This window comes from Calliphora vicina, chromosome 1 (genome assembly GCF_958450345.1).
Source record: "Calliphora vicina chromosome 1, idCalVici1.1, whole genome shotgun sequence".
In the NCBI taxonomy this organism is placed as follows: domain Eukaryota; kingdom Metazoa; phylum Arthropoda; class Insecta; order Diptera; family Calliphoridae; genus Calliphora; species Calliphora vicina.
The window spans coordinates 47,026,616-47,041,845 of NC_088780.1; the positions used below are offsets into that span (position 1 = coordinate 47,026,616).

General features: G+C 32.0%; 1 protein-coding gene across 1 annotated transcript; it reads right to left on the reverse strand.

The window, feature by feature from the left end:
- Positions 1 to 239: 239 nt before the first annotated feature.
- LOC135949002 (ichor) lies at positions 240 to 14,458 on the reverse strand. Its single transcript, XM_065498459.1, has 4 exons — positions 13,887 to 14,458; positions 3,931 to 4,668; positions 3,626 to 3,772; positions 240 to 1,686 (listed from the first exon to the last, which is right to left on the reverse strand). The coding sequence occupies exons 1-4, from the start codon at positions 14,373 to 14,375 to the stop codon at positions 280 to 282; spliced, it is 2,781 nt and encodes a 926-aa protein (XP_065354531.1). The 5' UTR covers positions 14,376 to 14,458; the 3' UTR covers positions 240 to 279.
- Positions 14,459 to 15,230: the final 772 nt, after the last annotated feature.

Genomic DNA, 15,230 nt, shown 5'->3' on the forward strand with positions numbered 1-15,230 from the left:
GGACAGTTTTGTTCTTTCCTTCGTAATTGGTGAGTATTTTTTTTTTTTATTTTTTTTTTCATAAAGTATAAAATAAATTCTTTGAGTGTAAATAGCATTTCGAAATAATAATAAAAATTAAACATAAAACAAAATTAGGAACAAAAAGATAGTAAATGTAAAATAAAGTTAAATAAACACGAAGTGAAAACATTTTAATTAATACTCGTACTACTACTCTGTAATTAATTTACGCTAAAAGTACACTTAGTAGAAAAATAAAATAAAGGCTAATAAATTCTACCTGTTAGCCAGCAAACCATTGGCCGGAGGCAGTATTGTAGTGGGCGTTGTAGGAGCCGATGAGGCGGAGACAGGAACACCCAGAGGTGGTAGACCACTGGACGACAAAATGCCACTGACTAAACCACCCACATTAGAGCCGGCCATCGATGAGGGTGTGATTGGTGTGGTTGCTAGACTCAAAGATCGCGGATGATTGTGTGCAGCCATAGCGGATGTATTTAGGTTTTGTGCATTTGAGGAACGGTGATGTTTGCTGGAGCTACCCTTTACCAAATTGCCGTTATTTTTCTGGGCCATATGGGTCTGGTAGTGTTTGGCCAAATGGGCCTTTTGACGAAAACTTTTGCCGCACAAAGTGCAGGCGAACGGTTTCTCACCTGTGTGAGTGCGTATGTGTACATTAACAGAATATTTGTCCTTGAAACCTTTCGAACATATGGAACAGTAGTGCAGAGAACGTTCTTTACGTTGTCCTGGCGCGGATGATGAAGATGACGATGAGGAGGAGGTGGTCGAAGAAGTGTTGGCTGAGTTGGTGGTAGCGGTGTTACCACCTATGACCCCACCACCAACACCTGCAGCCATCATGCCATTACAATGGGTGGGACTGTTGCTGCTGTTGGTGCTGCTGCCACTGCTTGAATTATTGCCATTACGATTTTGACCATTTGTTAGTGTCATGGTGTTTGAGGATCCTTTGTTAGTAGTTGTTGTGTTGTTGTTGTTATTGTGATTAATGACATTTGGATTGTTGTTGTTATTGTGATGAGCTGTTGTTAATGTACGTTTGTATTTCTTCGTTACTTTCGCTGTTGACACAATGCGCTGTGTTGAAGTGGTCACTTCCGGTTTCAATGGCTGAGGTGGTGGTTGTTGTTGCTGCTGCTGTTGGTGTTGTTGTTGTTGTGTTGGTATTGTTGCTGCTGCCATACCGCCTACTGGTGTCGACAGTCTACAGGCATTATTTGGTGTCGAGGTTATTGCTGCACCATGCAGACTTGTAAGCATTGGCTGATTACACGTTGTCACCGCTGGTATGCTGCCCGGGTTAGTAGCTGTGGATGCCGTTGTTCCATTAACATTTGGTGAAATTTGCATCATCACCTCATTTGCGCCATAGTCATTTGTATTAGATCCTGCTGTACAAAACTGTTTGATTTTCTCAAAATCATCACTGAAGGCATTTTCTAATGTTAGGAACATGTCGTCAACTATAAGGCTGGCCGCTGGATTGCTGCTGTTGTTATTATTGTTATTTGGATTATTTGTGACTGGCGTTAGGGGACCATTTGTGACGGGTGAGTGTGGCACAACCATGTGCGGGTTATGACCATTGGCTGATTGAGTATCATCGAAAATTTGTGCAGCAGTTAGTGAAGTATCGGAGAAATTTAAGCCGTCCTAGGGTAGCAAAATAAAGAAATTGAGGGGACATTTTTAATTTTTGTTTAAATAAACTTAAACTCAATTATATATTGAACAAACTCTTGAAAAGGGGCTTTAATTAAATTAGTTGTGAATGCCCTATGAATTCCAAATCTGTTTTATTAAATATCAGTATTAGGTTTTCAATATTAGTCACATATAGTGGTATGGAAATGCTAGAATATTATCTTTGTTACCCAAATAGTAATTTTTTAAATGCATAGGGAGACCTTCTATTGGACTTTGTCGATTTTCCATGATCACAAGGTCTAAAATTGTTATCCGTAATCTAAAAACCAAACGTTTCCTAATTATTTCGGCTCTGTCGAAACTTATATATATAAAAAAAAATTTGGTAATAAAGATGTTGCCGGAAAATAGATTAAAAGCAAATTGTAAATATTTTTTGGTAATTTTTTTTTTTAATTTTTAAAAAAAAAAATAAAATTTATTAGTGAAAAAAAAGTATGCCAAAAAATTTTTTTGGGTAAAAAAAATTCAAGTTAAATATTTTTGTCGATTTTGACCCATTCATTGTAGGTCCAAATTACTATATCCTTATATTAATCGTTGCAATGGACTTTGAAATATTTATCATTAGATATCCGTAATCCAGATTTATATAAAAAATATACCAAAAATCGAGGTTATCCCGGTCTTTTCCTTATAACTCAGCCATTTGTGCGTCGATTTTCTCGATTTGGAATAGCAATTGAGCCGGGAGAAGTCCCCGAAAAATGTAGAAATTACAAGCGGAATGACAAAAGGAATGACAAACCTTTATCACTTATGGTAAAGGGTATTCAAATCGAGGTAGTCGCGATTGGTTGGCCAATTTTCTCGATATTAAATAGTAACCTAAGTTTGATATAGCTGGTGTCACACAGAGAAGACAGTTTCGTAGTAGCTACCGAATTTGTTGCCTATCAAATGATTCTGCCTTTGCGACCGAATTTTAACAAAATTTTGATTGCTTAAAACTCTATGATTCGATTGGTAACAAATTCGGTTGCTATTACCAATCTTTTTTCTCTGTGCATGTATGTAAATTATTTTGAGGCTTCCAAATGTTGATTTGTGTCAAACTCGAAACTTCAAATAAAATGCAACTTCTAAATGTAATCCGATTTCGCTCAAATTTTCCACTTTCGGATTTTAGATAATGGCGAACAGTTTTAAACCTAGGGAGCATCAACAACCCCCAAAATGCCAAGTAAGATCCAGATATAAAAAACACTTGAGGAAATGTAAGTAGTCTGTGAGTAGTACTGACTTAGTACAAACAAGTAAGAAAGTAAGGTGGGTCAAGCCCGACCTATTATATGGTCGGGCTTGACCCACCTGCACTAAGTAAATGAGCAAATACATTATTTTTTTAAATATAAATAATTTATCAAAAAGTTATACGGGAATACAAAATTAAGTTTTTTGTTAAGAATATTGAATTCCCAATAATTGATAAATTCACTGAAATTTATTGCTGGGCGATAATCTAGTTTTCGAATTTCACTGGTTGCTTAGGCCAGATCATCAGGAATTACAGACACTCTAGCTTTATTTGTAAAAATATCAAAGCTTAAACAAAAAACCAACAATAAACAGAGAGTTTATCTTTTCTTACATTCCCTACTACAATTGGTTTTTTTCTTTTCAACTAAAACTGTAGTTTATAATTTATGTTTGTGAGTGATTTTCGGAAGTGGGACTTAATGGGCCATTATGGAGGTGTAGGGTATAAAAATACCAAATAATGGCCTGATAAAAAACACTTGAGGAAATATAAGTAGTCTGTCAGTAGTACTGACTCAGTACTACTGACAATATGACCGTTTTGCCATGTTAACATCAAAACGATTAAACAATTTTAAATCGCTGAGGCCTAGAAGATTGAAATTATATACTTTTTTATACGTACGGTATCGACCGGAAACAATATTCTCCGCATATCTTCGTCTTTGACTGTGGGTGATGTTGACATTAATGTAATACCATTGTGCATGTGTAGACCTTTGGAATAACCTTTACCTTGTAGGGCACTACGTAATAGAGATTCGGCGGAATTCTGTAATAAAATAATAATTTGGAAATAAATCTCAAAACGTTGGGATGTAAAAACTAATATAGGAATAAGATAAATGGACTAATGGAATAAATAAATAGAATGACATGCAAATAGAATAGCTAGAATTGTAACTGAAATATTTCAAAGGTCTGGCTTACCTGTTCATTATTATGATCCGTCATATGCCAATCATTATTGTTATTATGAAACTGATCCAATTGCTGGCCAATACTTAAAGCTGTTGAAACACTGTCCGATGCATTTGAGACATTACCGCCAACACCACCTCCTGCCCCGCTACTCGTTACCGAAATTGTGTTAAGCAAGGAAGGTAAACGTTGATTGTTGGCAATTACTCCGCCTCCACCACCACCACTACTACTGCTGTTCATAACATTGGAGGCCTCACTATTCACATCCTTACAGCCGTCCGTACTGAAACCACTATCATCATAAGGATATTCAGATTTAATATAACCCGGAAATGTGCCCAATAGACTGTCCAAATCCAGGGCACTATTAAGATGGGCATCTGAATCTCGTTTCAACCATGGTTCATTACCATTTAATACTGTCAGTGTATAAATTTGGCCATCGGTAGAGATGATATTGGAGATGGTACCATCACTATTCAGTTGTGTCTGTGGCACGGGTGTTGAGGTCAATGATGTGGGTGTGGTTACGGATGGGGCAGGCGAGTGATGATTATGCGGCGATGTAGGATTCACAGTGCTGGTGTGTAAAGGATTTAATGTATTGGCAGGTGTTGAATGATGCATTACAGTGGCTGAGGAGTTATTTGTAGAGGCAGTGGTGTTTGATTGTTGCTGCCAGCAGTAACGATCTAAATCTTCAAAGATGGTAGAAGTGTGCTCCTTGTCAGTAGTAGACCAAAACTGAAAATACAGTAATAATAAAAAAGATTTTAAATAAATTTTACATATAAAATACAAATATAAAATTTAACATTAACAAACACAAAAAATCAACGCATTTATTTCTTAAACAAATTCTGCTATTAAACAACAAATGTACCTGTCATGTTAAATGTCATCTTATTGTAGAAAACATTAATATATGTATACGTACGTCGTACAGACCCAGCTAACGATCTAACTTAATCGCTACCAATTGACATGTGTTTGAAATAACGAAAAAAAACTTTAAAACTAAAAAATATCAAAGGAAATTTTCTTGAAAACACAAAAAAAACACCAACAAAAAGAAAGGCATTTCAAACGTGTATTACAACATGTCATAGAAATTGCATTTCTAAAACCTCAAATAAAAAATAAGACAAAAAATAAAACATAAAAACGTTACCACCACCATGTGGACAATAACATGATCTTTCAGTGGTTACTGTAAGATTTTTTTCTATTTTTTTTCAGTTACTGATCATGTCAATAAAATCATACACGTAACCTAAAGGCACGTTATCTTTATATAGTTGAAACGCCATGACTTATATTTTTTTTGTTACTCTTTGTTTTATTTTAAGAGTAAGTACTTGGTATTGTTTGGAAGGTACGCGTTACCAGCCAAGACATACAGTTAGAAACAATATCAAAAATGATATACATATACATGTGGAAAATTGGAGCAACTATTTTTAAAATCCATAGACAAACACATGGAGACATGAAGAAAAAATTGACATGTCGGTTAGTGAAGAGGGAAGGAGATATGCAGGAATGAATGAAACAAGGGCACGTGCTGTATGTAACAAGTATAAAAACCTGATGTTGGAAAAAGGTCAGTTTTGTGAAGCTTAACAAGATTTATACTTTATCATATTTGTAATAAGTTTTTTGATTTTAATATAGATATTTTAGTTTATGAAGTTGGTTGTGGTTGTCTTTTAGTTTTAAAGTTTCTAAGTGGCGTTTAGTTATATGGTTTATTAAATTAATTAATTTAAAGAACGTTGAAATTGTTTTCTTATAGTACATGACTCTTATATGAGAACTATGGTTACTTAGGCCCAAGCTAATTTGTTAATTCGATTTACATTTTTATGAAACCTTTTCATGAATAGCTTTCGGAAATTTGATTTCCATTGACAGACTGATGTCCCTATATAGACATCGCTATCAATATGGATTGATAAATTGCAGAATGACAAAGTTACCACACATGAAGACTACAATTATAAGGGAGCTATGGTCAATTGTCATGTGCTTTATACCTGTATATTGTAATAGCGTATGCGGAATGAAATTGCAACAAAAATTTTACACTGGCCAAAGGAAAAGGTATATGAGCTATTAGTGTTTTAGGACTTATTTTGAATTACGTTAAGTTTTGCCTTAATACTTTCAAACCCGATTTGAAAATCTGGCTTTTAGTTATCGCAAAATGTTAACAAAAAAAGAAATACCTTGAAAAAACATTTGTAATTTTTTCCATATATATTTTACATCAAGTGGCAGAGAAAGGCAGAGAAGTGGACTTTTTTGGAAGTTGATAAACCTATTATTAATAAGATGTACAAAGTAGAATATAAACTTTTTTTCTAAAAAAATATATATAGATCTTAATCAATCAGATATAAATTAGAAGTTTTGACTTTTTTGGAATTTGATTTGACCATCAATTCTAATTAATATATTATGAAATGTGTACACAAAATTAATCATTACATAAAAACGAACATCAGAGATTATTTTGTTAAAAATAATGTTCTTTTTAACTGTTCCATCATCCAACTGTCACGCCCAGATGATTATGGTGTTTCCAACACCCTTGAAATTCCAGACTTTCTAAAGTGAAAAAAATTTCCATATTTTTTTAAATTAAAAATAATTTGAGAGTTTTTGGAACATTTTAAATAGAAGAGTTTTTGTAGATTATTTAAAATAAAAATCGAGAAAAATAAGGCCATGAAACTCAAATAGAGGCTCATAAAAGTGCAAACATTGGTTTTTTTTAACACCTGTATATAAATTTCTTCATAACTGCCACAAAAGTACATGAATATAATAAATTGTTTGCTTTCATTAAATCAATACAATGGGCTATTTTATAAAGGTTTTATAAATTATTTGCTTTAACGTTGGAAACAAATATAGCGTTTTCGGTTTTGTTGTAATTTCATTCCGCATACGTTATTTGCGACATTCCTCATTTGAATACTGCTCAATATATTTAAGTATTGCTTGATCATAAAGAAAATTCACACAGGACAGTATACGACAACTGCTCTTTCTCTGTTACAATCGTGACACTTTCTATATTCTCAATTTTAAAAATCTAAAATGAAATTAGCGGATCAAGCATAATTTTGGTTAATCAGAAACGATGATTAATTATATTAATCATATAAATATAGAGTCTAGAAAAACATGATTGCTTGTGCTATTTATCTCTTATAATTTCCGAGTATAGGCATTTAAAAATTGAAATTTTTAAATTTTGTTATAACATGGTCCGCTTTTTTAAAAATATAGGGCGTACTTTTTAGTTCGACAACTAAATTATCAATAATATAAAAAAGATTTCAGAGCTATAGCAATTATGGATCCAAAAATAAACGATTTTCAATTTAAAAATAAAAAAAGTAGATTTTTGCTGTTTTTTGGGCGAAAAGGGGACTCTTGTTTTATTAAAAGAAAACTTTCATTACGAAGAACATTTTGGTGTAAAAATCATGTCCTATTTTTTGAATATGTCGCCGTTACGCGCTTCGAAATTTGACCTATTTTTTTTATCAAAATTTCAACTTTGAGCTACATGTTCTAAAATCCCAAAGCTGGCATCAGAGAACGGAAAGCAGCTTTGAAAACTTTGATGTGTTCCCTATTAATCTCCAAAGTATTTCTTGAGCCTCGAAGGAAATGTGGACCCTATGGCAAAATTGTGAAAATACCATTTTTGGGATTTTCGATCCAATTTGTTGGAATTTCGGGATTCCCTTTGATCTTTTGACAAGGTTTTTTGTTATTTAGAATGACAGATTTATAAAACGTTGCAAATTTCATTGCGTTTTGTTTATTTATTGAGTTTCTAAAACTACAAATTGGTCTTACAAAATGTCAATATCTCAATTAGATTCAAGACCAGCCTAGAATATCCAAAACCGAAACCGAATACCGGTCAACCGGTTAAAAAAAACACATTTTCGGTTAAAAAAACACACATTTTCGGTTAAACTGGAAACCTGTTTTTTTTTTAAATTTGCCCGTTTTTTTGAATACTCTAGACCAGCCGTTTGAAATGCCAGAATTATTTGGAAAAAAATTTGATTCTGCCCCACTGTGTGATGGAATATTACATTTTCATGGTTTGCCGCATATTCTGGGCGTTTTTCGGTCAGTGTTCGCTTCAAATGAATCAGTTGCGTTCGGTACAGGTTCCGTGTGACGGTTTGGCCAGATTTCAGCAGCTCATCATAGATATGAGGTTTTTGGTCCCACCAAATATAAAGCATTACCCCTTAGCACCATGAATATTTGACTGGTTGGCCGGGCTTGACGTACTATCTCTTATGCTTCGGGTTATCGTAATAGATTCATTTTTCATCGCAAGTAATGATTCGGTGTAAAAGTGATTTTCATTTATAGCGTTCCAACATCATTTCGGATATACAAAATCGTCTTTCAAGGTCCTTTGGTCTCAATTCGTATGGTACCCAATTTCTCCGCTATTGGATGAATCGTCGTAAACGTTTTGAAATTGCTGCTGGAGTAGCTCCCAATGATTTTGGATGCACAGCCCTTTAAACATTAGGTGAATTAATGGATCAATTCCATTACGCTTTCGTCTATGGCCAGAAAATATAATAGACTAACATTTTTGGAAGTAACAAACATCAGCATACATGCAAGTACTATTTTCACTATAGTGGTTTAAGTTATAAAAACTGTTTTATTTTCACTAAGATTTATTTTTGTTACCGGTCCCATTATGCATTAAGAATTTGAAACTAATTTCTCTATTTTTTCTAAAACATTTAGACATAATAGTGTTTGTAATAGTATTTTATTTAGGACAACAATTCAATTAAATTCTTATTGGTTTTAAATTCAAATAGTGTCAAACACACACAAAAGAATTTCAAATATTTCATTGCTAAAACAAAAGACTGAGGGCACAAGTTGTTTTGTTATTCCAAAGTGCTCTATATTTATTTATTTTTGAATTTTTATTAAAGTTTTTTGTTTGTTTTTAGACAGGAAACTAAACACTTAAAATTTTTACTCTGATTTAATTTAGATCTTAAAAATGCCATTTTAATTAAACTTAAAAAAATGTTGCATTTTTCTCCATTCGTCATTTCGAAATTCATAAAAAATAACTTTAAAATTAAAAAAGCAGCTAGTTTAAAGTAGCTCACAATTATTGCTAAATAATTTAAATAAAGTTTTTTTTTCTTAATTTTAAACATTATACTAGTTTTATTCAATTAAACTACAGGTGCTTTTTCTAAGCTTGCCACAAAATAGTTTCTTTTATTATTTGTTTTTTTAGCTGTTTGTTTTTAAATACTTGCATAAATTTAATTTTCAAGTTATTTTTGTTGGTTTTGTGTGTAATAAACACACAAAAATTTGTATTATTTTGTTGTTTACTCATTATTGTTTCTAATTTAGAGGCTTCTGTTTGCAGTTGGTTGGTTAGTTGGTTGGCTGATTTTTTAAGCAGTCCATACATTTGGTTGGATTGGCAGTAGTCCGTCAGTTAACCAGCCTGCCAGTGAGCCAGGCATTTGATATTGTGTTACATATTTTTGTGGTTTAACACTTGTTATAGAGTCCATGTGACAAAAATATTAAAACGAGTGAAACATGAAATATAACAAATAATGTTTTGTGACTCTAGGAAATACTATTTTAACTAACTAACTATATTAACAAGGTGTTATTTCAAAACGTGCTGGGGATTTTAGATAAGTTTGTTAAGATTTTTCGAGTATTTAAACAATCTAAAATACAAAGTATCAAATTTCAAATCAATAATATTGATGTATTTAACCATAATTGTTATAAATGTCTAGAAATATATATTTTTCCTTATAATAAACTAAAGACGCAGATTTATATATTTTCAAAAATCTAACAGGTTCTACGTTTCAGTTTGATATTGCTTTTAAATTTGCCATTTTAGTTGAGCTCCCCAACATAAAACGAACAAAAAAACAAAACTCATTAATTTATTGTGCTCACGTGAAGCCATCATGTGTTGGTTTTAGAAACTCACAGATGTTTAATTTAATAACATTAAATGCGTAAATAACCAAAAATTACACGCTTTTACTGTCAAGTGTCATACGCTTATTCAAAGCCAAATAAAAATATACACACACCAAAAACCACAGCATAAATCAACTGCAAACATCACTCATGATATATTACCCTGTTCAGAAATTTAAAAAAACTAATTTCTCCCAAAAATGTTTTTTTTTAAAAAATAATATTAAGTATGTGAGAATATCTTTGGCTGAGTATGAATTTAAGAATACAATTGGTTTCTTTTTAAATATCTTTTGTATTTCAAAACAAACATTTAAAATCATAAAATATGGCAGGGGCATAAAATTTGCAATAATTTAATTAAAATTACTGGTTTTTGCTGCTTAAAATTTCATTAAAAGTAAATTAAAATCTATTAGAGCTGTTACGAGCAAATTTAAACAGTTTGAAATTATTACAGGTTTGTTTGAATTATTATTCATATGATCCTGTAGCTATTGGGTGTATGACTTAAAAATGTGAGATTTTTCAAATCTTTAGCTTTTATTTTGAAATATTTGCACAATATAAATTAACTCAAAGTATTGGTCATATTTAGCTATGACATTTTCTCATCTTTCTGGATTCCGAGCCAAAATAACTGCTCATCATTTGAGGCCATGAATGAATCAGGTCAATATTGGATAATCTGTTCCAAAGTAAGGCTTATCACAGATCGATCGAAACAAACAGAAGTCGGACGGTCCAAAGTCTTGACTATAAAGCGGGTGAGGAAAACCTCTCAACTACTTCATTCTAGGTACTTTTTAACAGATATTGCAAAATACGGTCGAGCGTTGTCTGTGCAGAAATGGTTTTCTTTTATAGCCTTCAAGTAGCATTTTAGACATATAAAATCGTTTTTTAAGGTTTCTCGGCTTCAATTCATATGGTACTCAATTTGCCTGCTTTTGGATCAATCTCGCTGCTAGCAAACATTTTGAAATTGCTGGTTCTGTAGCTTCTAATGATTTTGTAAGCTCTTGCACAGTGGGACAGAATCAAAGTTTTTTCGAAATTAATCTGGCATTTCTAAACGGCTGGTCCGATCAGGGTAAAATTTGACGCGGTCGTATCCAATGAGTATTCGAGTGTATGTTATACAAATGCTCCAGAAGCGGCGCTATGGGGGCTCAAATTAGAGACCCTTCGACATGTAAAATTCTTAAACACGTGCCATTTTTTGGAATCCCACAATTGCTAAAAATTCCAAAAATGGTATTTCTATAATTTTGCCCATAGGGTCCACATTTCCTTTTGGGGCTGGGAAAACACTTTGGGGATAAATATGGAATACATCTGTGTTTCTAAAGCTTCTTTAAGTTTTTTGATTCCAGCTTTGGGATTTTAGAACATGTGGCGCAAATTTGAAATTTTGGTTTGGCGACATGTTTGGAAAATATATAAAAATTTTCTCCGTAAATATACCTTACAGAAAAACATAAAATTGTTATATGTTCTTAAAGAAAGTTTTTAGAAACAGTAAAAATAATTTTTTTTAATTTTTAAATTTAAAATTGTTTATTTTTGGATCCATAATTCATATTGCTCAGAAATTTTTTATATATTATTGGTAATTTTGTTGTCTAACCAACAAAAAAAAACTCGAGTTCATTTGGTCGGAAAGTAGATACGACCTATATTTATAAAAAAGCGGACCAAGTTTTTTTTAAAACCTTGCCGAGCGTTTTCTAAAAATATAAACATCTTTGAAATCGCATGGGAAACAAAAAAAAATGGCACCCGTTTAAAAATTTTACATGTCGAAGGTACCCTATTTTAAGCCCTCATTGCGCCGCCCGACAAAAGTCCCGATCGTACCAGCCATTTAGAAATTCCAGATTTAATAAATCTTCGCTCATGTTTTTTTTATTTTCTAACAAGTTTGCGATTAACTAAAAAACTTTGAATATCTCTAAGTCCCCGTCCATAATGTGAAACATTTGCGGCAAAACATTTGAGTTCGATGATGAAAATGGAAAGAGGAATGGAAAAGGGTACTCTATTTCATGTACATGCAGTTTTTGTTGAGTATGTCATCCACACTTATTCGTCAAAAACTGAAAAGCAAAAAGCTCACGAATGCAGTTTCAAAAGAGAATTTAAAAATGTTTTGCAGCAAACGATTCACAGTGTGGACCGGGACTAATGGTTTAAGAGTTAACAAAAAGAGATATGTGTAAATCATATAGAACCAATTTTATTAGAGTTTAACTAATGCCTGTTTTTGATAAAAAAAAACTAATTAAATCATTTATGGTATCAATATTGTGTGAAATATTAATGTTTTTTTTACATCATAAGTAGATCCGTCTTAAGTAAATGTCGCTTCCATATTTAGATATCTGCCCTTGTGAATTTTTAAATAAGAAAAGAAGTCGCAATATAACACAGTATTTGATACAAATTTTAACACTTAATCAACTCAGTAAAGTGACTATCCCGACTGAATTTCAATAAAATGATTTTGCAGAATGGACTAAAGTTTCAAGTTTGTAAAAAAATTGTTTATGGAACAAACATTTGAATGATGATATTTGTTCAAGCTTTATGCAAATATATCCGATACAGTTTTGGTTCGGTTCTTATTTAAAATTGAAAAAATCGGGTTACAAATGGCTGAGATGTAAGTAAAACTAGTAAGAGGCCTATATTCGGCTGTGCCGAATCTTATATACCCTTCACAAAATTATACTTTAAAATACAAATTTTAAATATTTTTAGGTAAACAAAATTTAAAAAAAAAATTTCAAAATTGTTTTTAAATTTTCCAAATTTTTTTGAAGATTTTTTAAAAAAAAATTTTTTGTTAAAAAAAGAATTCGAGTTAAAAAATATTTTTCCCGATTTTGACCCATTGTAGGTCCACATTACTATAGCCTTATATATGTAGATCGTTGCAATGGTCTTTGAAATATCTATAATTTGTGGGCCGATTTTCTAGATTTTAAATAGCAACCGAACCGGAAGAATTCTCGATATACTGATGTATCAATAATCTTTGTAAGTTATTTGAGGGCTACGGAAAGTTGTTTTCAACATACAGACGGACGGACATGGCTATATCGACTTCGCTATCTATAACGATCCAGAATATATATACTTTGTAGGGTCGCAAATGAAAAATGTAGAAATTACAAACTTATATATACCCTTGCCACTCATTATACTTTAAAATACAAATTTTAAATATTTTTAGGCAAACAAAATTTAAAAAAAAAATTTCAAAATTGTTTTGGAAAATTTAAAAAAAAAAAAATTCCAATTTTTTTTTAGAATTTTTTAAAAAAACAAAAACGAGTTAAAAAATATTTTTCCCGATTTTGACCCATTGTAAGTCCACATTACTATAGCCTTATATATATAGATCGTTGCAATGGTATGTGAAATATCTATCATTTGTGGGCCAGTTTTCTCGATTTTAAACAGCAACCGAGCCGTAAGAATTCCCGATATACTGATGTATCAATCATGTTTGTAAGACGGACGGACATGGCTATATCGACTTCGCTATCTATAACGATGCAGAATATATATACTTTGTGGGGTCGCAAATGAAAAATATAGAAATTACACACTTATATATATGGTGAAAGGTATAAAAACATGTCTACATCGATTTTTAACCTATTTTGATCTTTTTCTGAATAGAATAATTGACCGCGATGGTAGTTTGCAAGCGATTTGCGTTTGCAGCAGCCAGGTTTAGTATTCTAGGGTTAAGATTAGTGCTGATTTGTCATGTGACTTCTTTTTGTATGTGGTCCATTAGAAGATGTACATATCTTGTTGTAGAGTATACATTAAAAGATATTCGAATATAGTCCCACTCATTTAAGATTTACAAGTTAAATATAAATAATATAAGACATAACAAAACTTACCTCATAACCATGTAATGTTGGATCTGTTGTACTCGCCGAACTACCATCACTTAAACCACTAGCATCATTATGACTGTCACCACTAGTACCTATACTAACATTGCCACCGTTACCACCACCGCCACCACCGCCATCATGAGTCATTGTTCGATCTGTGGTAGTACTGTGTTGATGTTGGTGTTGAGACCCATGATGCGGATGAGTATTATTATTATTATTATTGTTGTGATGATGTTGTTGCTGCTGTTGTTGTGTCATTGAGAGAGCAGGTTGTGGTTGCTGCTGTTGTGTATGATGCTGCGTATGATGATGGTGATGATGATGCTGATGAGAGTGATGACTATGATGTAAATTAACATTGACCCCTAGGCCAATACCCATATCGGGGGCTGTGACAAAATCGAAAAAATCTGTTTTCGATATATCCTCCGGACGAAAGGATTCACTAATATCCATGCCAGTGGATGACATTTCATCGGTGCCAATCATTTAGGCAGGTGTAGTTGCAATACACACTTAATTATAATTTAAAGTTGCGAGAGTTTTTCCAACAGTAAAATGGGGATTTGTTATTTTATTTTTAAGGAATAACTGAAATTAAACAGAAAATAAGGAAAATTATTATTATAAGCCATAAATTTAAATAAAAATTTAAAAAATTTCAGTTATTTTAAAATGCTTGGATAACTACTCTATATAATGGACATTCTGTCTATCACGTTTAAATATTTATTTTTTACTTTTTTTCTTTATACGAGTACCATTGAGTCTTTAAGTGTTTTAAACACTTATTCTGTATTTTATTTATTTGTTGTCCAACTACACTAAAGTATTTTATTTATAAGAAAGAAAAAAAAAATATAAACAAAATTTCAAAATAAAACTATAAATCTTATTGACAGAAAAGGGTGACAAAGTGTAAACACGATTTTGTAACCAAATCGCAGAAAAAAAAACGGTAACACAGAGGAAAAAAATACGTTAAAACATTTCACAGTAAATACCACAATGATTTGCATAGAATGTGATACAAGATTCGAACCAAAAAACAAGACACAAGACAATTTTGAAATTTTGTCCTAAATTGTTTTTTTTTGTTTTTGTTTTTGTTTGTTGTTGTTTATTTGTTGGTCTGCTGGTTGGTTGGCCGATCTGTTGATTTGTTTTTTGGTACCAGTAAGTGTTTTAAACTACTCAATTTGAGTGACGTTTGTTGACCAAGTCCAGTGGCACACGAATACAGAAAATTCGCAAGAAAAAAACATACAAAAGTAATAAATAAACTAAAACACTAACAAAAAAAATAAATAACATAAAATTGAAATCCAAAGAAAACTAAAAACA